The sequence below is a fragment of the Fringilla coelebs genome (assembly GCF_963513975.1).
Source record: "Fringilla coelebs genome assembly, chromosome: 16".
Classification (NCBI taxonomy): domain Eukaryota; kingdom Metazoa; phylum Chordata; class Aves; order Passeriformes; family Fringillidae; genus Fringilla; species Fringilla coelebs.
In genome coordinates, this window is record NC_140042.1 from 13729307 (window position 1) to 13753653 (window position 24347).

General features: G+C 51.2%; 2 protein-coding genes across 5 annotated transcripts; one reads left to right on the plus strand and one right to left on the minus strand.

Annotated features, from left to right (window-relative positions):
• Positions 1 to 56: 56 nt before the first annotated feature.
• On the minus strand, positions 57 to 19189 carry LUC7L (LUC7 like). 4 transcript variants are annotated; one of them, XM_084216854.1, is made up of 11 exons: positions 19024 to 19189; positions 18349 to 18419; positions 17169 to 17263; positions 12171 to 12269; positions 11371 to 11481; positions 10597 to 10740; positions 10013 to 10189; positions 9228 to 9316; positions 4903 to 4932; positions 3850 to 4014; positions 57 to 1584 (listed from the first exon to the last, which is right to left on the minus strand). In XM_084216854.1, the coding sequence occupies exons 4-11, from the start codon at positions 12264 to 12266 to the stop codon at positions 1443 to 1445; spliced, it is 954 nt and encodes a 317-aa protein (XP_084072980.1). In that variant the 5' UTR covers positions 12267 to 12269; positions 17169 to 17263; positions 18349 to 18419; positions 19024 to 19189; the 3' UTR covers positions 57 to 1442. The 4 variants fall into 4 exon arrangements, with proteins under 4 accessions (XP_084072980.1, XP_084072977.1, XP_084072979.1 ...); XM_084216852.1 differs by lacking the exon at positions 18349 to 18419 and adding an exon at positions 2779 to 2840 and having other exon boundaries at positions 1448 to 1584; XM_084216851.1 differs by lacking the exon at positions 18349 to 18419.
• Positions 19190 to 22138: 2949 nt separating this feature from the next.
• On the plus strand, positions 22139 to 24065 carry PERCC1 (proline and glutamate rich with coiled coil 1; the record flags this gene model as incomplete). Its single annotated transcript, XM_084216858.1, is given in 3 exon segments — positions 22139 to 22164; positions 23328 to 23336; positions 23338 to 24065. Coding segments are annotated over 3 exon segments (738 nt in total). The 3' UTR covers positions 24041 to 24065.
• Between the last annotated feature and the right edge of the window lie 282 nt (positions 24066 to 24347).

Genomic DNA, 24347 nt, shown 5'->3' on the forward strand with positions numbered 1-24347 from the left:
TTTGGGCGGCGGCGCGGGCGGAGATCCCGCAAGAACGAGTCCGGGCAGCAGCGGGAGCCACAAACACAGATCTTTAATGCGCTCAGACCGCGGGAGAACAGCACAGGCACGTACGGGCACCCCGAGCGCGCGCCCGCCGCCCCCCGCGCCCCACACGGAGGTTACAAAAACAACACGTGAAACCGCGGAATTAATCGTAAAAACGGACAGGGAAGGGGGGCATGCACTAGGGACCGACACCGGGGCAGCACCGCGGCGGAACCGGAGCCGCGTTCGGGGGGAGGCAGAGAATGGAGGGAGGGTGGAGCGCCGGCCGGAGCCCGGCCCTGGGAACGATAATTAACGGCGGCAATTAACCGCGCTAACGAGCAGCAGCCCGGCTCCTGCCTCTGCGGGTGACGGCGGCTTCGCTCGCACCGTGCCCACAAAATGCCGAGCCCAGGGTCGCGGCTGGGGCTGGCACAGCCAGGCGTCTCCCTGCCCTCGTGGGAAACAAGCCGAGGAATCAGCGAGTGACAGCGGCAGCGGCCTGCCAGGCCGTGGGGACACGGCCGGGGCCGCTCTGCCGGGAGGGGCACGCACTGGCACGGGCTCCAGCCCCAGGCACCCCTGCCCCGCGGCACATTCTGCCTGACTGGCCTTGGAACACACCAACGCTTCGGTCTGCAGGTCAGAAAGCCCCGCGGGAAGCTCTGACTGCAGAGTGCACAGTAAAGAGGCAGAGGAGCTGCGGCCGTGCTTCTCTAGAGAAGAAAGCAGCCAGGTTTCTCACTGCTTTGCTCGCACCAACTCAACTATCTGAACTGTAAAGGTACTAAAAACAGACTTGAGCCCAGCTTAGAGACATGGTTCAGCTCATCTGGTCATCCTCAATGACAAACAGCTTTCAGAATACATCAGGGCCAAATTTTATCTTTTTTGCCTTAGCTGGGCAAGTGAGGCAACTCTCAAGTGCTGGAGACATAAAAATGAGATGGCTAAGTACTAAAAGGAAGGAAAAAAAAAAAAGAAATTTGAATTATTTTTAAACATATATAAACAGAAGGAAAAGATATAATTGAGAACCAGCGGTACTGGTGTGCTCACAGAGGGTCAGGTGGGTTTTTTGGAAAGGGCTGAAGCGTTACAAAGGTCAGGGCAGCTCAGGGCTCCAGGCACAGCGTGGCCCCGAGCACTGCACTCGCTGTTTCAGGACAAACACGGGGTGTCCACACTGGCCTGGAGTGAAAACCATCCATCCAGATTTATTTATTCCTACTAAAACAAAATCCTGTTAAACAGTACGTAACTCTTGTGTCTCTACAAACTCACAGCTATCTGCCAAACAATAAAAATCCCAAACTACAAAAGATGAGTTGTATTCAGTAAATATAAATGGGAAATTTAGGCTTTGTGTAGAATGTTTATCAGACTATTTACAGTGCAACACAGATCGTTTGAGTTCAGATCTCGCCAGCTTCTCTCTCTTCTGACCTCTTGGAACGAGATTTGCCATTTGTGCTCTCGTGCCGCCTCTCAGAAGAGCTCTTCTCTTTCCTCTCTCTGTCTCGGGACTTTTCTCTCGAAGATCGATCTCTAGAAGATCTGCAGTACAAAGTAAACCATCGCTATCAGCTTCACAACTGAACATTGTCAAACACCCACCAAGCAGCACCTTTCCCTGGCAGGGCTGTGGGATGCAAGTTCCCTACAGGAACGTGCCTGGCTGCTGTGCCACGGGGAGTGGGTCCCCATGACAGCAGCTCTGGGCCCTCTGCGAGGTTTCCGTGCACAGCACAGCCTTTGTTCCTCCTTCCTCTGAGTGATCCTTTCAAGCTGTTGCCACAGGGGCTCTCTCAGGTCTTCCCTGCGCCCCTTATTATTTTTCTGGGCCATCCTGAAGTGCCTACAATATCTTCCTTGTCTCTGACTCGGCTCAGTTCATGGCTTCCAGAGCAGTTTTTCATTATGCCCTAAGCTACTGGCTTTCTGCTCAACTGCTTTAAATACCAGCTGGATTCTTTGCTGGCTCAGCCCTGGGCTTCTCACTTTGCATCCTGACAAATGCTGGCTTTGGCAGCATCCTGGGTTCAAAGTCAGGAAGATAGAGATTTATATTCACAGCCCACAGCACATCTTTTCACAGCCACAGATTTTCAGCAGCACTTCCCTGTGTCAGCCCACGCAGAATTAAACAGGAGGCTTCACATTAGGTCTAATCTGAAAGGCTGTTTCTTGTGTGATTCCTGCCAGCTTAGGGAATAGCAGGATTCAAAAGGAGCTGACCCTGAGGGAGCTCAGCACAGGCTCCTACATTTTACTTCAAGGCTCAGTACACAGGGGTTTTTTACAGTCACAACGAAAGGTACCTTAGGGGTTTCACTTTCATTCTTGTTGATTTTAAGGTTTGAAAATACTGCAAAATTGATTCATCAAAACCCAACAGCCATTTCATTTTCATTAAACTGTCATTTACCATCAGTCTGTCTGATGACATTAACTCTCTGCCTTTTCCACAACAATGCCTGCTGCCTGCAGACCTCCTACCCTGAGCTCTCCAGATCCTGTGACACTTTCTTTCAGCAAGTGAGACCTCAGCCCAGCAGAACCTGAGGGCAGATTTCATTAACTGTCTTTCAGGACACATGGTTTTGCTGTTTGTTCTCTTGTTTTTGTTATGTTTTCTTAAACTGGTCCTGGCCTGTCCCCAGCTCTCAGCAATTTTGTGCAGGTGTGTCAGCTGGCCAATCCCCCTGGGCTGGTTTGGATGTGTTCAGGGGTTCCGAAGTAATCCCTTACCTGCTCTTTAGTAATAGTTATTACAGGATCTTCCTCACTTCCTAATTGTCCAAACTTCTTTTCTTTATTTTTCATGTTCAAGACAGATTTAAAAAAGCACTTTAGTATCTCAGCCATTGGAGAATCAACAGTATTTACATCCCCCCTCAATTATTAACAGACTTATTTTTCAGACCATCATTTCCCTCCCCTTCACCAGGTATCTTTAAAGAAAAGCTGTTTTTACCCCTTAGCTAAACTGACACAAGACACACAACAACAGGTTTGTTTCTAGAATTGTACTCGAGTGCTGGTGCCTTATCAGGTGACAGTGCTAAAGCACTCCCCTGTTAAACCAGGAGGCTTTAAAAAAATCCAGATCTAACCTCAGGAAGCACCTGAAGGCAGACTTGCTCCTGGGCTTAGAAGGGTTGTAAGGGAACACAGTGATTCCAGTCAATTTTTCTAATACCCTACACACATTTGCCTTATCCTTCCTCCAACACAGAGGCTGTTTTGCTGAATTTCAGAAAAACTTTAAGCCCTTCTTTGGACTATAGTGCTTCTCCTCAGAGACAGAAGAATGGTATACTCCTCCTGTATTTCTTTTTCAGGAGGAAAACGTGCTGATTCCTAAAGAATTCTCTCTCTCTCTCATGCAGCCTTCTAACAGAAGACTGCCCCCAGATCTCAAATCATAGACTCCTTCCCAATGCCGGCACTGAGAGAAGGAATCTGGGAAGCAGAAAATAACTACAGAAGTGTAACATCCAAACTGCCTCTCAGGCACTTGGCTCCTACAGGCCCAGAGAAGCTCAGTTTGCTCAAGGAGGCTTTGTGCTGCTGCTTCCCATCCAAGGAGCATCTCAAGGCTCAGCACTGCAAACCAGGGAATCTGTTCTATCCTCTCAGCTGGGATCTTGCTGTACAGCTGGGACCCCTGGGGAACCCTGCTTTGGCCCAGGAGCTGGCACAGGCCAGCACAGCTGCTCTGGAGAACCCTGCCACGCTCCCGCTCGCTCTACAGGCCAGGGAGATCACAGTGAGCCAAGGACTCCCCTTTGCAGAAGCACTCCAGTGGGGAATACATACTTGTGTTTTGAGCTCCTGTCTCTGGAGCCCCGGCGGTGCCCTCTGCTGTGGCTGCGGGAGCGGCTCCGGTGGCGCCGGTGTCGGTCCCGGGAGCGGGAGCGCGACTTCCGCCGCTCCCGGGAGGCTGATCTGGAGCGTCTCCGCCTCCGCTCCCGGGACCGCGATCTGCAGGGAACACACAGTGCCTCAGTGCCTCACACCTGCACCCTCAGTGCCTCTCAGGCTCTCCTGAGTAACAAATTCCCAGAGCATCAACGCAGTCCAGCCCCTGCACACACCCAGGGCTGCTCACCCACACCCACACAGTGGGCAGCTGCCTCCTCCTGGGCCTTGTGCCACCAACAGAATGCCAGTGGGTTATTCAGTTTGCTGGAAAGCTTATAGAAATAACTCCCACCATTACTGTAAGCATGTGGCAAGGGCCAGAGCAGAGCTTATAATCCTGCATTGCTCACAAGTGAGGCCTGTGTAAATAGAAGAGAGGCCAAAGGAAATGGCCTCTGGTATCACCATAACCCTAAGAGAATCTTCCTTGTGAAAGTCTTGCACTTTAGAAGGAGATTTATTTCACCCTGCTCTAAAAATAAGAGAGATGCCAAAGGAAAGCAGTAGGCAGGGAGATCTCCAGGCCCATTATCACAGAGAATGTTGCCATAGCATTAAGGCAAGCTTTTCCCAGAGATGTGGGGGTTTTAATCTCAAATCTCTGTATTTTCACCTCTGAGGTATTACATATATAACAGATACTTCAGACATCACAGTCACAAAAGTATATCAGGTATTTATGGAAAAAGGCCTCGAGGACATCCATGGGCTCACACTGGAGGCACACAGAGCCCATTCTGGCCAGGCTACTTGGCACCTGCTCTACAGCCCCAGGAGTCGCTCCAAGCTGAGCAGCACCACTGAGCTGCCCCTACTGCACTTCCCATCTCTTTCAGGGAGCAAACCAGACACTGAGGCACTGAGTGAACTCCATTGGTGAGACCCAGGAAAACCTCAGCAGCTAGAGACAAACAGGCATTTGGGAGAAGTGCAGAACTGGGCACTCACCTTCGACGATCTCTATTTCTTGATCCAGACCTAGAAAGGAGAAGAGAGTAAAGTGAGAGAAGTTATGATACAGCCAGTGGGTTTTTAACAGGAAAAGTCATCCACCCTGGCAACTCTTCACAGGAATAATCAATACCTCAAGTGATATATTATTAAAAAAAAAAAAAGCTTGCAAATAAAACATTTTGTTAGCTTTAATTTTAGGAGAAAGAATTTGTCAAAAACTGGAAAACATTAATTTCTGCACAGTGAGCTTCCTGTCACTACAGAAAAGTCTAGAAATCAGATACTATTAATAAAGCACCCCAATGAACCTTTCCAACTGATTTTCTGTGCATATTGGTTACATACTCTTTACTCACTGTAGTTTTAACCCCAGCTGGATCAACTCTAACATTTTCAAAAAGTGCCACTCTCCAATCAGAAAGACATCTGCCATTTTTCTGATTTTGGTTCCTCTGAGGTAGCTGCATGTTTAAGGGGTTTTAATAAACAAAAACTAGCCTTTTCTCACTACTTGTATTTGTTTACCAAACATTAGAAGGAAATTAGCATCAATTTTTTTTTTCCTTTTTGGGAAAGATAACTTAGAAAAAAAGACGGGACACAGCCACAAGAGAACTATTACTGACAAGTGACAGAGAAACTGAAAATCCTTAGAAAGCACTTGAGAAGAATAATCCAGGCCTTGCTCTCCTTTCTCACATTCCACGAGCTTCAGAGCTCATGTGTGGCACTGAGCTTACTGCTGTCAGCATTAGCTCCTGACAGTTTGTAAATAACAAGGGCAGAATTCTTTCAACTTCAGCAACACTTAAAATACCTCTGCACATGGAAGCTGCACCCTCCCTCTTCCTCTGTGGCCACATTTCAGAGCCAGCTGAACATCACACGCTGTCTGAACAGTCTTGTTTTGCTTTAATTAAGAAGTGGCTCCTCTCCCTGTTTAGTGACTTAGAGACTCACTCCTGTAACTGCTCCCCACTGCACACAGACTCACACACAGTAAGTTCTATTTATACCCCACAGAGCTGTTCTGGCACCCTGGCATGAAAGCTACACACAGACAAGAATTTCAGAAGCAATAGAGAAGCATCTGTTTTAATAACATTATTTAAAACCATGCCTCGATGAGGCAAGATTAAGAAAATCTATGTGCACTGAAATTTCTTCAGTGAAATGGGATTGTTCAGTTACGGTAGAAAGTTAAAAAAGCCCCCAAATTTAGAAGGGAATTCAGGTAAGGACTCTAAACAAAGTGGAGCAGAACTTGGAGTCTGCAAATGAAACATGCAGAGTGGCAACACACATGACCAGCTGAAGGAGAAGCTGATAAAGCTGGAGAGCAAGGCAGAAACCACACACCTCCACTCCCAAGTAACAGAACCTGACAGAGCAGCAGGGCTTCCTGTAGATACCTAGCAGGCAGCTGGATTTTTTTTGGTCGTTCTAATTACTCCAAGTTCTTACTGTTCTTTTTCCTCCTGATCACTTTATTCTGAACCACCAGTGCACACATCCACAAAAGCCCTTCCACATCCCCTGAAAAGCCTGGCTGCCCTTCATGCCTATCATCCAAGCAGGGATATGCACAAAAAACATCTGATAATCACTCCCTAGAACCAAACTTCAGAATTCAGGAAGTATCCAACAAAACAGCATTGTCCTTACTAGCCTGAATCATTGCAGGAGACAAAGAAGACTGCTCTCCATAGCAGCAAGAGGACTGAGCAAGTCTATTTTATTTATTTTTTTTGTCCCTGTATCACAGAGACTTTCTGCTGAGTTTCATAACCTGTCTTTTGTCCAGCTTAACACAAAGGAAATCCATTTGGCACCTCCACCAGACTTGTTTGCTGGTGCACTCTGGAAGCCAACACTGAGGTCTGCACTTCCCAGCATGCCACTTCTGCACAGAATTCCAGTCTCAAGAGATTACTGGGTACCCAACAGCCACCAGCAACATCACACAAGACTTGTGTTTATTACCACTAGGGTGGAATCCAGTTCACTCATTCCTACATGGAATCACAGCTTATTGACAAATTAATTACAGCTGTGAGAGGCAAAGCTTCTCAAGGGAATGCACAGGTTTGCAGGGATGCCACAGTGCCTGTCACCAAAGGCTCCCAAAGTTAATCCATGCTCTTCTTCCTACTGAAGTAACACCATGAAGGTGCTGTATAGGAGCTGACAAGAAGAGATCCAAAGGAAACGTTTCCTGTGGTTCCTTAAAGTACCAAACTCTGGATAAGAGAGGCTGGCTGGACGGTGGTAGACATCACCAATTAGTTTTTGATGGGAAAATGCCTCTGTGAGCACAGTGTGCACAGCTCCCAGCAGATATCTGACCAAGAAATCTGGACTCTAGCCTCAGTTCTGACACTGAGTGTCCACTGGGAGAGCCACTGTCCTCCCTCAGGTCAAGTTCTCATTTTGGAGAGGCAATTGATTTGACCTCTTCTGTATGGCACTCCTGACTCCTTCATAACAAGTTTCCCTGTGGAGCACACAGGTGCCTCTGCACAGAGCCAGAGCAAAGGCCACAGTCTCTAAGTACTGTCACATATGGAAACAGCAACAACTCACACTTCAGGCCAGCTCCATGCAGTTCTTTAAGCTTTCCTATTTTAAGCCTTAAATAAACATTCAAAAGCAGCTTCCAAAACCCCCTCATCAGATGCATCCACATATGGACTACCTGTGAACACTAGAGGCTCTTTAGCTCTGAAGAATTGAGGGGTTGAGGTTCTTTTTTTTTAAAAACCACTAAAACAAAAGCACAGAAGGAAGAAAACTAGCATTTGGAGAAGATGTGGATCAACAAAGAGATCCAGAGGGTTCTTCCTGAACAACTGTTGAGCAATTTTTACTGTTGAGAAATGGAAGAAGAGGCACCATGGAGACAAACTGAGTCCATGTTAGGCAGGGTCCTGCTGTGGGTCTGCCATGAAGCAGCTGCATGTGAAGACACTTCCCTTTTCACTTCCACATCTCTGACCACAGCAGCAGCAACAGCAGTCCCTTTTGATTAACTCCTGCACTCAAAAGCTACTTCCAGATCCTGAAGCTCCCAAACTCAACTGCATTACAGTTGCACGGGTAACAAAGTTGTGAGGCTCTCCATGAAGTGCTACAGTTTGACAGAAAGCTGTAGCATGAACTCCTCCTTCATATCACACCAGGAAATCCCCAGAGAAAACCCAGATTAAACACCCTAACTGGAGTTATGCATAACATGCATAAAATTATATGGATAATGAATAACAGTTTGGGGCTCTCATCTTCATAACACACAAAAATGACCATGCTGCTTCATGCTGGTATTTGTCAGCAATTCCAGCAATGTATAGCCAGAGCCAGCCCATCTTAGAGTACACTGCAGTTATAAATCTGATATTCCTCAGACAAAGTCACTCTTCAGCTGACTCTGAGTTTCAAAAATAGCTCTGCACAGGCAGCAAGGTTGGGGTCTTTTTGATGCAAGAAGTACAAGAGGAGAAACACACAAGGTAAGCAGGGAGATGCTGTGACAATCAGAACAGCATTCCTACCCAGCCACTTCCTCTGCCTGACCCCTGCAAATAACCACCCTCCCCACACCAGGCTGCCTAACTGAGCTGTTTAAACACAAGTTGCCACTTCAGTTTAAGTACAGAAGAAATTGTTTGTCCGGTTCAGCTGGCAAGATGCAGAAGAGCTTGTCCTGAGAAAACCAATGTTCCAGCCCCTCCCACTGCTCAGGAATTACAGACATCTGAGCAGGTGACACACACAGCTACAACCACCAGAAGCAGCCACTCCTTGGGATCCCTCAGCTTCCTTAGGAAATGTTTGCCATAACACCTCACTTATTGCAGGAAAGTTACATGCAGTCCACTATTTGGCATATGGACACCAGCCTGTTGTCACCTCCAAGTCTCCAAGCAGTGGGGAGGGCTGTCCAGGGAATTTCTGCCTTTTGAGCAAGTCTAGTCCTCACTCATCTTAAACTTCCACACTCAGGTGCTCTGAATGAAGGTATTTTATCCAGATTCAGATTCCCTAAGACAGGGATTAGACCAACACAAGCCTCAAGACTACAGGGAACTCCCACCTTTCCAAACACACAGTGGAGGTTAAACTACATGTGCAATCACTCTAAGGTGGAGGAGTGGAGGATTTGTGCATTATTTTAATCTTTAACTGAATGCCAAGATGCTCACACAGCATCTGGAGCACATCCAACAGCCACTGCAGAAGCAGATGCTGAACTCCTGCAGTGCTCATGTACAAGGAATCAGACACTTCTAAACTTCACAGGCCAGTTTTTGGGTCCCACTCACCGTCTGCCCATCCTCTCCTCTCGTTCTCTCTCCTCTCTCCGTCTCAAACGATCCTGGTTTCTCTTCTCTTGCTTTTCTGCCACTGTTTTCTAAGGGAAAAAAAAATCCACATCATATTTCAGCCATGCAGTAACAGCCATTATTTAGAGTCATACAGTAACAGGTCAGATTTGCAGGAAGACCATTCCAATAGCAAGACAAAGAACCATTGCACTGCGTTTTATGTGCTGAGTTAAGACCTCTGTCAAGGTTCTCATTTTTCTCAGTTGAGGCACTGACCTCAATGCACTGTGAGTGAGGCACAGGAATCACAACTCTTACTCAGCTAAAGGTCTCTGTTTGCAAGCAAGGCCAGTAGCACAACCCATTATCAATAATTTCAGAAAACTCCTAATGGCTTCAGCCAGTCAAGATCTTTTCACTGACAGAACCATGTGAAACTTCAGTTTAAACATTTCATTAAGAGGTTTCAAAGTAAAAAAAAATTACCCAGACTAACAAATTTCTGTCATGCTAATGAGAATTACTGTACTAAAGCTCCAAGGAATAAATTACAGCAGTGCTCTGGTCTGACTGATTCTGAGGGTACACACTTAGTTACCCAGAAAAGACAGAAGAGAACCCAAGACAAGGGGCTAAACAAAGATCTGTTTGATGCTTTAGGGATTCTGCAGTCAAATTTCTCAGCTTTTACAAGCCCTCTGCAAAGAATTCTGTATTAATTTAATAGAAGTGTTCAAGGTCTTCAGAACTACAAAGAGGTGGTTTAAAACAGAGAGGATTACCCTCAGCTGATCCAGTTTCTCACGAATCTGAATGAAACCCAAGTGTAATTTGCCTCCAAAGTGGTCAGCGAGACGCCGGTCGTTGTCATGGAGACCCAGATATGCTGAACAGACTTCACACACACGCAGCTTCTGCTGCTGGAAACTGGATGCAGGCATTGAATTTCGGTATTCTTCCTACAGGGAGGCAAGAAAACCCACACAAATGTCAGGGAACCCTTACATAGACACAACCCTCCAGGGAAACTTCTGCAAAAGAACTGCTTTGAAGAGTCAAAACCCACCCTCACACAAAGGAGGTGCCACACAAATGCTTTGTGGGCACAGCTAACATGACAGTCTATCCCTGCAAGGGACTGGTGACCAAATATTTCAGAGGATGAAGCCCTCCCCACCCCAGTCACCTCCCTAAACTATATAAAAGTTTCTAAAAATCTTTTCCATCCACCATACCACACTGCCACCTGTTTGCTGGCACATGGCTGGAACTGCAAAAGGAGGTGCTGGCACACAGGAACAGAGGCAGAAACCACCCAGCCTAGCCCAGGCTCCTGTGACAACCCACAGGAGAGCCAACACTGTACCTCTGCTTCTTTCTTTTTCGCCCGGACTTTCTCCACTTCCATCAGGATCTTCTGAGACTCATCAACATTTCCTTCAGCTCCCAGCTGTTCTGCTTTAGCTAGGAGTTTTCCAATATCTTCATTCAGCTCATGGACTTTCTCTGCCTGAAGAGAATAGTTAGGTTTTAGTAAGACAAAAATGTGATAAAGCCTGCAGGACAACTTTTCATTTTTTAAAAAGAAATCCTGTGTAATGAAATCTGTTGTTGGAAGATGATCATGAATCTCCAAAAGTCCCCAACAAAAGGGAGTGGTGGACCAATGTCAACGTAGTCACAGACATGTGGCAAACAGAGAAACTGCATGTGGAGAGATCATGATCTGCCAGTCATTTCTGGCTTACAGGTCAGCATAGAGGCCACAAAATCAGCTACAGAAATGTCTTGTATTGGCCCAATTAGGTGAGTTCCGAAAAAGGAAACTTCATGAGCATTTGTTAAATGAAATAAAAACCATGGGATGATGGACTTACTATTCTAAATTATTATGGCAACATTTTATAGCATGGGGAAGAAATCAATATGCTTCATTTCCATAAAAGCAATCTCTTTTAGAGTCCATGGTGCTCTTTCAGTTTGTCTCCAGAATGGCCAGAGCAGCCATTTGGGGAGGATGACTGGAATCTCCAAATCCTCTGTGGAGCCTTACTCCCCTGGTATCACTGGTGTCAGAGAAACAGAGCACCAGTGCTCCCACGGAGACCTTCAGAACCAATGTTCAGTGAGAGGCCAATACCTTTGCAGACACTTCAGCACTGATCTCTTCCTGTGTCTCAGCCAGGCGTTTCTTGGCCAGTTCTGTTCTCCTGTCACACTCTGCAATGAAGGATTCCAGGTGATCCATGGCCTGCATGATCAGACAAACAATTATGAACGAAGCTGCTCTCTGTGCCAGACGTAGCTTTGACAGCCAACAGCTGCAATCCTGTATAATGCACAACCAACCTCAAGAAGAGATGCTTAAAAAAAACCAAAGGACACTTTGTAGAACAAGTTACATTCGACCCCTGCCCTGTAAACCTGACCCAGTTCCTTTATTCTGACACATCAACATTGCTTTGCACTGGAACTTCCTTCCTGTGCAGGAGCAACAGGCACAAAGACAAAAGCACTGGAATAACATGAAAAGGAAAGACAGAATTGTGCTTCCCCTTGATGTGTTCCATCACAGAAAGATTAAATGAAAGCTAAATCTGACAAAAGTTAAAACTACTGAGCAGAAGGCTTTTAATGTTAAATCTCTTTCTGGGACAGGGCACCAGGTTACAAGAACCTGGTACAGAGCAGCAGGTGTAGGATCCAAGGAATGCCAGGGAGCCTCCCAGCTAGCTGGGCTAATGGGGTGGCAAAGGCCATAATTACTTCTGCATTCTCCAGTCAGCAGTCAGGCTGACATTCAGGAAGGAGCTGCACATTCTGGACAGGTAACACATCAAGCAACATGATCAGGTGAAGCGGCCACTGAGTTCTACTGTTCAGCCCAGTAACTTCAAGAAGCAGCTTCCCCAAAAGTAACTAAAATTTCTCCATACTTACATCCAGCTCAAAAAACAGGTCTCTCTCTTTACTTGCAATCTCATAATCTGCTCTCAGAGCCAAGTCATGGATCTTTGTACATTCTCCCAGGTCCATTCTCTGTTAGAAGAAAAAGGAGAACCCACATAAGAACGCTCCATTACAGCAACAAGCAGCAGATGTCTCTTGCCAACTGCATCATATCAAAATAAAGTATTTTCAGAAAAGCAGCTTTCTCTTAACCTCTCAGTACCAGAACCAGCCAGAAGAACCACATGCTTGCCAGAACTTGTTTTGTAGATGTTCTGGGAACATTAAAACAGCCCAAATGCTTTAAGTCCAGTCCTACTCCTGCTCTAAGTCCCAGGACAGCCTCAGAAATGGCTGGGAGGGAGATGGGTCCCCTTCAATAGGCACCAACTGCAAGTGCCTCCTATCCTGGAGCCACAGCCCAGGAAAACATACCTGGACCTTGTTTAAAGCTCCTCTGGAAATGCACATCTGTGTCAGGATCAGCCCAAGTAACATATGGCACACCAAATTATAGGACACACACAGAATGCTTCCTATCAACAACAAAAGGACTGAAAAGGATTAAGGGCTACAGCCAGCAGAAATGCACAACCCCACACTCAGCAACAACAGACAGCGTTAATTCCACAGCCAGACCCTTCCCACATCCAGCTGCAGCCTGGAATTTGAAAACCTGCCCAGCAAAGCAAAGTCCAACACATAAGCCCATTTAATGAGAGACTTAAGAGCATCTCCCTTCCCAGAAAGCTGCCCTTCCCTCCCACTGCACTCCATGCTATTTGAATTTGTTATTTTTTCTCCCACCTAGCAGTTAACAGCCACATGAACCTAAGTCAATTATGCTCTCAAGACATGGAAGATGCATATCAACATTATCAATTTGTAACAAAGAACCTTCCTCTTACCCTTTTAAGTGGAAAAAGAAAATGACATTTTGAAAGCCAAAATAATAAAAACCCTAATTGTGAGCCACTGTAGGAATGGTAGGGTACATGACATTGCATGAAGGAACACCCCAACTCACCACTCTCTTCTCTCACTGTCACCACCAGTCCCCAGGAGCCCAAACCTCAACATGCACAACAGGTGTCAACTCAGTGAACTGCAGAGAAAGCTGAACTGGGATAACACTGAATCCCTGTGGAATATCACAAACTAAAGCTGGGGATGCTCACATGAAACAATACACTCAGAGAGCAGGGTTTAGAATGAAGCAAAGTAACTAAAACTCTACCAGTTTATGCTCAGGTTTTCAGCAGGTGCCTATTACTGCATTTTCTCTTCTAGAAAAGCAAAAAAATCCAGATCATTTGCCACTATTTAGCCTTTCTCATTTTGCTCAGATTTACCAGAACCAGGAGGCCAGAGGCAGCGGGCTACAGAAACAGACACTGCATCCAGAATACTCCTGCTGAGCTCTCTAATGATAGAAATGTAATGCCTACAAAAAAGCATGTTGGTACTTTTAGAGCTTGATCATGTTCAATTTCAGGCAAGCCACTTCAAAGAATGCTAGAGAGTTATTGTTATTTTACCACAAAAATATTTCTCTATGATGTGACACATCTTTCATTCTTCTGGTCATGCTACTGAGATCACTTTCCAAGATAGGGAGAAAATAATGGTATTGGATGTGATTGGCTCACATTATAAATATTCTTATCTGAGCTCTCCCTGCAAGCTGAGCCAATAACCCCATTTCAGAGAAGGCGCTCTCACCACTTTAGAACAGCCAACAATGCTTGCTCTGAAGCTCCCTATTCCTCTCCCTGCTTGTTAACAGGCAACAAATCCCTCAACCTTCCCTCAGGGAAGAGCATTCAGTTCTCACTAACTTATAAACATCAAATCTTCCTCCAGGTCCTTTGAGATGTTCAAGTACAAGAGACTTCCACAGGTGTTGCTCACTCAGGGCAAGACCACCAGCCCTTCTGCCTCAAAGCCTCCTCTCATGCCAAGGAGGGCTCTCATAAAATGCTCACCTTTTCCACAGAGATCACGACCTGCTCCACTCAACACTGGCTGGTTTATAACACAGGTATGTGAGACAGGCAACCAGCAGAGCCTGAGCAAAGATTTAACTCCACATACACACAAAGACTGAAGACACTTAGATGTCACTGATAATTAGTCATATTCCCATTTGCTGAGAAATCCACATTCTGAGGTAACTCTTATGATCTCCACTGAACTGGCAACTCACCACAAAATGAAATTTCCACAAAGATGCTTTCACAGTGATCAGAGATGCAGAGTTTCATCCAAGTGAAAAAGGAAAGCACAGACCCCCTCTCAACCCACACAAAACAATTCTAGAATCTACAGATTTCAATTCATATTCCCCAGTAGGGGACACAATTAATTCTCTGGATGCAATTTCCAAGGTATGTTCAATCTGGGCAGCTTTGAGGCTCATCTGTCCACCTCTTAGTGGAGCTGAAATTCAGGAGAATTGCCAGCTGATGCCAGGTCTCAATGTGCTACAATACTTTCACTGACAGAAATATGCTTACCATGAGCTGCAGAGAGAACTCAGTGCTCACCACAAACAATGTGAATGACAAGGTAACAGCCCATGGGCTCACTAAACCAACTCCTGCTCTCCCAGAATGTTCCTCCTTACCCACAGAGACCAGGTTATTTAATGGCAAGTTTAAACAAGTTTCTGAAGCCAAAAAGAGAATAATCACAGGAACAAACCAACTTAAAATGACAACTCTTACAATCAGGAGCACTTATGCACCTAAACAAAGCAAACATCAACAGGCCTCCTACAGCTTTAAGGAAGGTTCCAGAGCTTTGCTTACAGTCTGGACTCCTTTTCTTACTCTGCACCTGAAGGTCAGTGAGTGGGACTCCATCACATTTCACTGAACACAGCTCCCCAAGGGATCAGCTTCCTGCTTGCCTTCAATCTGTTTCCCACTAAGGAGTATCTGCACACATGAAGGATGCTGCAGTAACAATGCCTTAGGGGAGGACACAACACAGCAAGCACCAGAAGGCCAAGAGCATCTGTTGGAAGTTTCTAAGAGGTCCAAGGTCCTGATTTCTGCAGTAATACACCCAGAGATGGATTATACCCCACCCAGCTGAGACAGATTCACCCATACAGCTCTTCCATAGTAGAGCACTGTAAAGTGCCAGTGGAGCCGCCCGAGATCACGAGGGAGGACTGCACATTCCAGCTAAGTTTCACACTGTACCAGCAGCAGTGACAGCTGAAATGCTCTTCCTGTTCTGGACATCACATGTTCTTTCAGCACAGATCTGCAGCACCAACACTTGCTCTGGCCCCCAGTAACCTGCTGAGAGAGGTGTAGAACTCCACACCCATTTCAAGGCCACCACACAATCATGCACGTGAGCCACACGATCACTAGTGCAGGAGCAGTCTTACTTCCTGCTCCTGCAGTTTCTGAGCACAAATTCCACAGTGAGAGAGAAAGGACAACTCAATCAAGACAAGTAACAACAAAAGCAGAAGAAACAAATTCCTCAAGGTGCTTCTCTGCCCCAGGAGACTCACAGCCCACCTGAAACACTTCAGACTTCCTCCACACTTTGGCACCAGCTCACACACATCCCTTATGCTGAATTACCCCTTCAACTCGCCATTTACCCTTTTTCTGAAAACCTGCCAGAAGAGGTAGAAGGCAGCCTTCATCTTCAAACCACCCTCTGGGCCCCAAAAAAACTGCTGCAGAATCTTGTGTCAAAAAACATACCCTGACCACAGTGACCTATACCAAGGATGGAAGTTTAAAACTCTGAAACGGAGGTGAAGTCATATGGAGACTGATGGAGCAATCACTGCAAAACACATCTGAGCTTCAAATGAATTTTAAAAAACAGAGGTACAGAGATTGCAGAATAAGACTGGAAAAGCTGAATACCAAAGACAGCCACTGAGAAGCTAAAGTCTGAGTGCTCAGAGCTGAGGCAGCTTCTGCTACAGCTCCTTCCACCAGTGCTGCCACACTGCTGCTACAGTGGTGACACAAGCAGGGGCAGAAGCACCAGCCCTCCCTTTGCTGGGGACCCACTGTGTCCAGCCAGCTCCCTAAGGAGCAGCAGGAAGGGCTATAAACAACCACAGCATCTTTCAACAATCTGGTTAAGTGGACAGACACTTAAGTGAATTGCATATTGCCTCAGTATTTCATGCAAACAGCAAGGGCAAAGATGGATTTCAAACATCCATATTCACCTCCATCCTGTGACTGCTGCACAGCGATGGTGACAAAAGACACAGTTTTCTTGGCTGCAGCTTTCATCTGGGAGCCTCAAATAAACACTTCCTTCACAAGAGCTTACTGCTAAAAGCCCACATCACCTTCTGCTCTCAGAGGTAGCACGTGAGCCAAACCTTTGAACATTGGCCAGCTCTGTTCCCACAGGGAGCAGCAAAGGAGCTGAGACAACTGTTTGAAACCAGTCGGGCAGAGTGACACAAACAACCAAGCAGCTCAAACAACCAACATGCAGCCAGAGATGTGACCTGCCACCATCACCACAGTAACAACAGAAAAGCCGCTCTTCCATCAGGGCTGGGGAAAGGAGACTGACAAGCTCCAGGGATTCATGCAGCTGCTAAGGGACACTTGCTAACCTGGAGATGCAGCAGTGAACCAGGGCAGCAGCCTAGCTACAGGCTTGGAACCACCATAGGACAAGTTGCAAGCTCTGACTATCTCAAACTGTTAAAGCAGAAATAATTTTGCAACTTCCCATGGGATTGTGAAAGAAAAAGCATTTCAGGTGAATTCTGAGAGCTCCTGGTTTGGCTTTTTGTTTGCTTGGGTTTTTTTTTTTTGAGAAGTGAGAGCAGTTCCATACACAGGTCACAGGAAGTGGCATTAGGATTGTGATTGCTCCCTGAGCACAGACAGCCTGATCTCTCCTAGAAGTCACCCATCCTGCACAGACAAGAGTTGTACCAACATCCTCCTCAGCAGAACCCCTCATTCCAGAGGACATACTTACTGTTCCAGCCAGGATATCGTGGGGACAGCAATCCAGAAGGTGGCTCTTGCACACACGATCGTCCGTAAACTTCACCCTTTGTCTGGTTTCATCTCCTGAAATTCATGTGTGGTTTAAATAAGGAGACATTAGAACACCAAGAGAACACAGGCATCAGCATGAACATTTCACCTCAATATGCAGATTAAAATATTTGGTGCTCCTGCTCCCCAAAATTACTCAAAAAAAAAAAAAGCTTAGAGGGTAACAGGATATTCTGGAGCACTTATAATTGGCAACAAACACTATTTTAGCATTTATTCATCCAGGACACCATGTTAAACACAGTGCTGGCGAGCCAAGCAATGTCCAAGGCCTGTCATCCACATAAAGAAGCAGCACAGCCAGAGGAGAAAAGGAGACAGACAGGCTGGCTCCCAGCCAAAACCTGTTTATTTTTTCCACCCTTTCTTTTTCTTACTGTGAAGAAGGGGCAGGAGATACCAAACCCCACGCTACCAGATCACAAAACAGGGCTGTGCTGGGCAAAATTTAGAGGCACCTGCTCTTTGCTCAGGTGATAATTGAGCCATCAGTCCGTTTGGTTTGGAACCCAACTATGCAGGGTGTGCTCTCCCAGGCCCTGCAAGGAAGGAGCTGGCAGATCCTGGCCTGGAACACACCACGTGCTCCCCACCCCCAGCCCACCCTCAGAGGACATTTTACACTCAGGAGCCACTTAAACGAGACAATATCAGAAAAGCAAAAAAATAAATAATAAAAAAAGAAACAAAGTTAGTCAATACACACTGCGAGCTCCAACACATACTATACCCATCTGCATTCTTCAAGACCTCAGCTGCAGAATTTTATGCCCATTGTTGAAAAGTTTTAAAGGAAAAGCTTTCTTGCCCACACCTGCAGTAAGGAAGTCAGGGGAATGATACATAAAAGTAAAGGCAAAGTGGTAATGGTATGTGACAATTTTAAAGCTCATCTGTGCATATGACACAGGTATGTGTAATACTAAAGTATGAATATAGTTTAGGATTCACAAGCATCCAGGAATAATGTCGTGTCTACTGAAATTTTTTTTAATTTTTTTTTTTCTTTCTAAGCTACACTTTTAAAGTTACTTGTGAAAAAAAGCAAACACTTTTTTTTTTTGTTATAACAGCTTTAAAAATTGGTTGTGACTCACGGCTCGATGAACATGAGGCTTTTCTGCAACTCCCTTGCAGATTGATGTAGGCAGGCAAAGATACACTGAACCTTTATAAATAAAATAGAGGGGCCACAATTGTTCAGTTTGTATGAAATAAAAATATGGGAAGCAATTCAATAGCAACTCAATACACAGAGAAAGAAAAGCACTTATTCACTTACGAAACAAAGTGCAAAGTGCCTGGACAGCCCTGTTAACGTGCCAAAGGGAATTTAAGTACCCAGCGAGTCGCAGAAGGGAGACACAAAACCGCAGCGGGGCCGTATTTTGCACGGGCTGTCACATTTCTCGTCTCGGACAGCACCCGGCGCTGCGGGCACACCTACCTACGCGGCTCTGGACGTGCGGGCACCGAGCCGGCCCTACGCCTGTCCGCGGCAGCGGGGCCCGGAGCGGCGGGGCGGCGCCGGGCGCTCTGTGGGGCCGGGGGCGCGGCGGGATCACCGCCGGCCGGGCGCGGACAGGCCCAGCCCGCTCCGCCGCCCCGAGGCTGGAGCCGGGAGGGCGGGGGCGGATCGCGCCGCAGGTCCGGAGCGGCGGCAGCAGCCGAGCCGAGCCGGGCCGGGCCAGGCCAGGCCTGGCCGGGCCTCGCGCGGTGAGGCGGCCGCCAGGCCGCGGCGTTTCCTGCAGGCCCCGCCCGCCCCTACTCACCGTCCCGGGCCGTGCCCATGAGCTGGTCCAGCAGGGCCCGCATCTGTGCCTGGGCCGACATGGCGGGGCCGGTCCGGAGGCGGCGGCTCCGACCGAGACCGGGACAGGGGCCTGGGGCGGCGGCGGCTCAGCGGCCTCAGCAGCGGCGACGCGCGGCGAGCGCTGAGCGGAAACGGCCCCGCCCTGCACCGCGCTGCATGACGGGAAGGGTAGTCCGCTAAGGGGCGGGGTCGAGGGACGGGCCTGGTGGGCGCGGTCTGAGCGAGACAGAGGTGATGTCGGAGGGGCGTGGTTGTGCCGAGGGGCGGGCCTGGTGGGCGTGGTCTGAGGGAGACAATGGTGATGTCAGAGGGGCGTGGTTGTGCCGAGGGGCGGGTCTGGTGGGCGTGGTCTGAGCGAGACGGTGGTGGTGACAGAGGGGCGTGGTCGTGCCAAGGGGCGTGGTCGAGCCGAGGGGCGGGGGCGGCCCCGGCCCCGGCCCCGGCCCCGGCCCCGGTACCGTCACCGCCGTGGCAGCCGCCTCGGGGCTCGCCGGCCATGGGCACAGTAGCCAGGCCGCAATGGCGCCCCGGGGACAGGCTGGCGCCTGCCCCGAGCAGGCCCCGGTTGTGCTGGCCGCCGATCCCACAGTGGGGAATGTCAGGAGGGGGAATGCGGGGCAAGGAAAGCCCTTGCTGGGGTGGGGGGTGACAGGACACGTGGCCGGGGCAGGCGGAAGCACCGGGAGGCACGGTGGGCGCACGGACAAGGGGACGAACCCCCCTGGCCGCGGGCACAGCCCGGAGAGCACCGGGGACCCGGCAGGGCAGCGCTGGGCGGTCCCTGGCTGCTCCCCCAGCTGCGGGGGGGAGCATGAGGCCGTGGTTTTGCAGGAGCTTGGGCTGTTGCGGAGCTTTGCCGTGTGCTGCGTTCCCTGCCTGGCTTTGTGAGCTCCAGCTCGCCCCACTCCCATGAGTTTTACCTCTTGTCTCTTCACCTTGAGCTCCCGGCCCCGGCTGCTCCCCGTGCCGGAGAAATCCCGCCCATCTCTTTACTGCCACGGGGCTCCACAGGCAGCGAGGGTCAGAGCCGGAGCCCCAGTGCAGGATTTGCCACAGCCACGCCTGCTTTTCCCCCAGATTTAAGGCTCCGTTGGCTTTCAGGGAAAGGCAGCGTGAGCCAGCCCCGGGCAGGGCTGTGCCGCCGCCCCGCTCCGCTGCCACATCCCGGCTGGGCAGAATCAGAGCGGGGTCTGCGGGGGGCTCTGCAGGCAGGAGACCCCTGCCCTGTGGGACAGGAGCTGCTCATGCCCGGCCCTGGCAAAGTTTGGAGCAGGGATGGCCACCCTGGGCACTCCAATGGATGCAAAGCCACATGTCCAAGGCTGCTGCAGGAGCGGTGGCGTTGCCTCTCCCGCTGCCCGCCCTCGGAACAGTCCTGCTGAGCCCCGGGTGTTCCTTCAGTGCGCGATTCCTGCCCACAGAGGACGGACACCTCATCTCTCCCAACTCTGCGAGCCAGCAGCCAAGTCATGCGCTCCCCACTCCCCACACCTTGTCCCACACCTGGACCTGCTCGCCAGCATGGCCAGACCCTCCCCAGCTGGCCAAAGGATCAGTGCAGCCCTTTCCTCCGGCCGGACTGACCCGAGGCTGTGGGAGCTCTCCCCATCTCCTGCACTGCCTGGGGCAGAGAGGAAGCCGCCTCTCCCCGGGAATCAGGGTCTGTCCGGTAGCAATGCCGAGCCGTGCCAATGCCGAGCCGTGCCGGGCGGGTGGGTGACAATGGCTGGCGTCAGGGAGCAGAGCGAAGGGTGCCCGTGGCTAATCAGCTCCCGTCCGCCGTGTTTGCCCAGCAGGACCCGGGTGGCTGCTGCTCCCGCCCCGCTTCGCCGCTGGGAGTGTTTGGAGAGGGGAGAGGGAGCTCTGCGGAGCCGGTGCCCATCCCTGCCCCCGCAGGGAGCTCCAGGGCCCGGGGAGCGGGTGGGTGACAGCCCTGCCCAGGCTGGGACACTCCCCTCGCCAGTGCTGCGCCCTGCCAAGAGCTGGGGACCCCCTCTCAGCACTGCAGACACCTCAGAACACGGTGCTCAGGGCAGGGGGCAGGGAGGGCTCTGAGGGAGAGACCAGGAGCTACAGTCACCCCAAAAACAGGAGAGCAGGGCAGCTCTGGAGCAGGGCTGTGGCTGTCCCCAAGCCCAGTGGCCGGTGTCCTACTTCCCGAGTGTCCCCAACACCAGTGACAGGGTCTGGTGCTGTGTCAGACCCCTGCCAGCCCTTCAGCTGTCAGGGGCAGGCTGTCCTGTGCCCTCTGGCCATCCTGTGTCCCCAGTCACTCTGCATCCCCAGCCATCTGTGTCCCCTGGCCCTGTTCTCTGCTGACCCCGCTGGCACAACCTGCTGCCAGGGCAGAAATGGCACCTGTGGCACAGCCTGTCTGGGACCTGAGCTGATTGCCATTGTCCCTGCTGTCACCCAACTCTGTCCCTGCCGTGGGGCTGGCCCAGACACTCTCCTCATGACACATCCACCTTTGCATCCACGGGTTCCAAAACCTCTCCCAGGGCTGGTCAGGGAGCCCAACATCCATCTTGAAGGGGCACAAGGCTGGAGATGAGTGTTCTGAACCTGCACGAGGGTGCTGCAGCCCCCAGAGTACCCACGGAAAGGCTTTGCCCACTGCAGTGGCAGCCCCTGTTTGCAGAGGCATGGCTCGATACGCAGTATGTTCTTCAGAAGATCCCTACTCCAGGAGTCAAAATAGCATGAAATTTAATTTTACGCCTATTTGACAAAGCTTGATTTCACCTCCAATCAGCAGGGAGATAAGAGCCCTCGGCAGAAGTGTGCGGGCAGTTTGGCAGCTGGGGCTGCCGATTTAATAGGTGAATTTACAGGGACAACACTTGAAAATCCCCTGGCGAGTGAACCATTAAGGTGAGCCCTGCCTTCCGTCCCCGCGTCCCTCCCCGCGCCGCTCTCCCGTTGCTGGGTGCTAAAGCAAACCCCAGCTCTGTTTACCGAGTCTACTATTACAATACGGCTACCAAATATTTGCCAGCCGTCAGCTCGCTGCTCCGCTATAAATACTTCAGGCCCAGGTGGAGGGACGGGCAGGGGGAGCGGCGCGGGAGCCTATGCATGGCCGGGCGGCAGCGCCAAGGTGAGTGCGGAGCCGCGCTCCAGGCGATGCCCTCCTGTCCCGGGGGTTCCTCCGGCGGAGGGTGGCGGCAGGGCAGGCTGTGGTGGCCCCGCTCCCCCCTCCCCGCAGCCCGGAGGTGAGGCTGAGCCCCCCACAGCCCAGCCCGGGGGCAGCACCGGGGGTACCGCGGCGGGGACGGCACAAAGAGGGACACGGAGAGATGGCAAGGACGATCTTAGGCTGGGTGAAGGTCCCGGCACCGTGCTTGGTGTGGCAGGGGCAGGTCTGGTTCCCCAGGATTTGGCCCTGCCCTGAGACCCTCTCAGCATGGCCTGGGGTGTCCTGCAGCGAGGCAGGGCTGGGGACCCTTCAGCACAGGCAGCACGAGCTACAAAGGAGCCACGTCCAGCTCAGCAAAACCCAGCTGTGGTCAGAGCCCACCAGGGCAGGGCAGGGCAGGGCAGGGCAGGGCAGGGCAGGGCAGGGCAGGGCAGGGCAGGGCAGGGCAGGGCAGGGAGGCGATGGGTTCACTCTGTCACCCAGAAAGCCAAGGGGCCATTGTGTGGGCAGGGCATGGGGCTCTGTGGCCCTGAGCCAGAGCTGCAGGGTGGGTGCTGAGCCCCCACTCACCTCCATGCACAGCCCCGGGGTGAAGGGGAGCATCCCTCTGCCCCACACATCCCCACTGCCCTGCATCCCACGACTTGGTGTGTTCATCCATGTCCCACAGATCCTTGCTGCCCCACGTCCCATGACTTAGGGACATTCCCATTGTCCCACACCCCATGGCTTGATGGGGACATCCCTGTTGCTTGATGTCCCAGGGTTCAGTTAGAATATCCTCACTGTCCCATGTCCTGTTGCTTGTAGGGGAAGGGCATCTCTGCTACTTCGTGTCCCATGACTCAGGGTTATGCTTCCATTGCCCCATATCCCATGTATTGGTGGGGACATCCCTGCTGCCTGCTGTCCCAGGGCTGAGTGGGGATGTCGCAGGGGGAATACCCCCACTGCCCTCTTTCCCCCAGCTTGGTGGGTACATCCCACACCCCGTTATTTGTGGGGAACATTCCTGCTGCCCTGGTGGGGCACAGCATGGTCCCCCGGCCTCTCAGGGCTGCTGGACGGTGTGTCAGGGCTGGTGCCAGGGTGTGTCACCCTGACCCCGCTGTCCCTGCCCGCAGAGTGACTCCTGGGGGTGCCTCTGAGCGCTGGCATGGCTGCGGGTGTCATCCAGCCCCTGGCCGAGCTGCGGCTGCCCTCGCCCTTCCCGCACGGCCTCCTGCTGCCCACGCACCCTGAGCCCGACTTCCCCGACCTCTCCGAGGAGGAGGAGGAGGAGGAAGAAGAGGAGGAAGAGGAGGAGGACGTGGAAGCGGTGGAGGAGAGCGTGAGGCCGGAGCTGGCCAATGTCTCCAGCACTGCCGAGACCACGCTGCGCCTCCTCAAATTTTCGGAGCTCATCAGCTGCGACATCCAGCGCTACTTCGGGCGGCGGGGCCGGGAGGAGGCGGCCGGCAGCCGCCCGGTGCCCGCGGACTGCGGCTCGCCCCCGAGCGCTGCGGCCGTGCCCGAGGCCCCGCGGGGCAGCCCGGGGGCCGCGCACAGGCTGGGGCCGCTGGCCGAGCTCTTCGAGTACGGCGTGCACCGCTGCCTGCCCGCACGGGCGGCCGGCGGCAAGACCCAGCGGCTGGAGAGGAAGTACGGCCACATCACCCCCATGCACCGCAGGAAGCTGCCGCCCTCCTTCTGGAAAGAGCCGGCCCCGGGCCCCGCCGGGCTGCTCCACCCCGGCACCCCCGACTTCAGCGACCTCCTGGCCACCTGGACAGTGGAGCCAGGGCCGGAGCTGCCAGGCCGCCCGGGGCTGGAGGCAGAGCCCTTTGCGGGGCTGTGACCCCACCGTGGCCCCGGTCCCGCCACGTGCCACCCGGTTAATGATAAACCCGGTGGCCCCAGTGCCAGCACCGGGGCACTCGGAGCTGCCGGGTCGAAGCCGGGGATGGGACGAGTGAATAAATGACTCCCGCCAGGCAGCAGCGTGTGCGGTGTCCTTTGCCACCCGCCACTGCGCTGTCCCTGCTGCCGGCGACAAAGGGCCACAAAGGGCTTGGCACGACCCTGGGGGCTGCTGGCGGCAAGGGAAGAGCCGGGCAGCGCGGTGCCGGCGGGAGCCAGCAGCCCGTGTTTACTCTGGGCCCAAG

Excerpts from the sequence above, each read along its gene's own strand:
- LUC7L (XM_084216851.1), bottom strand. The coding sequence starts at position 19,084 with ATGTCGGCCCAGGCACAGATGCGGGCCCTGCTGGACCAGCTCATGGGC. Across the intron at positions 11,482-12,170 it reads ACCTGTTTTTTGAGCTGGAT|GCCATGGATCACCTGGAATC; the intron begins GTAAGTATGGAG and ends CTGATCATGCAG. Across the intron at positions 10,741-11,370 it reads GTGCTGAAGTGTCTGCAAAG|GCAGAGAAAGTCCATGAGCT; the intron begins GTATTGGCCTCT and ends TATTCTCTTCAG.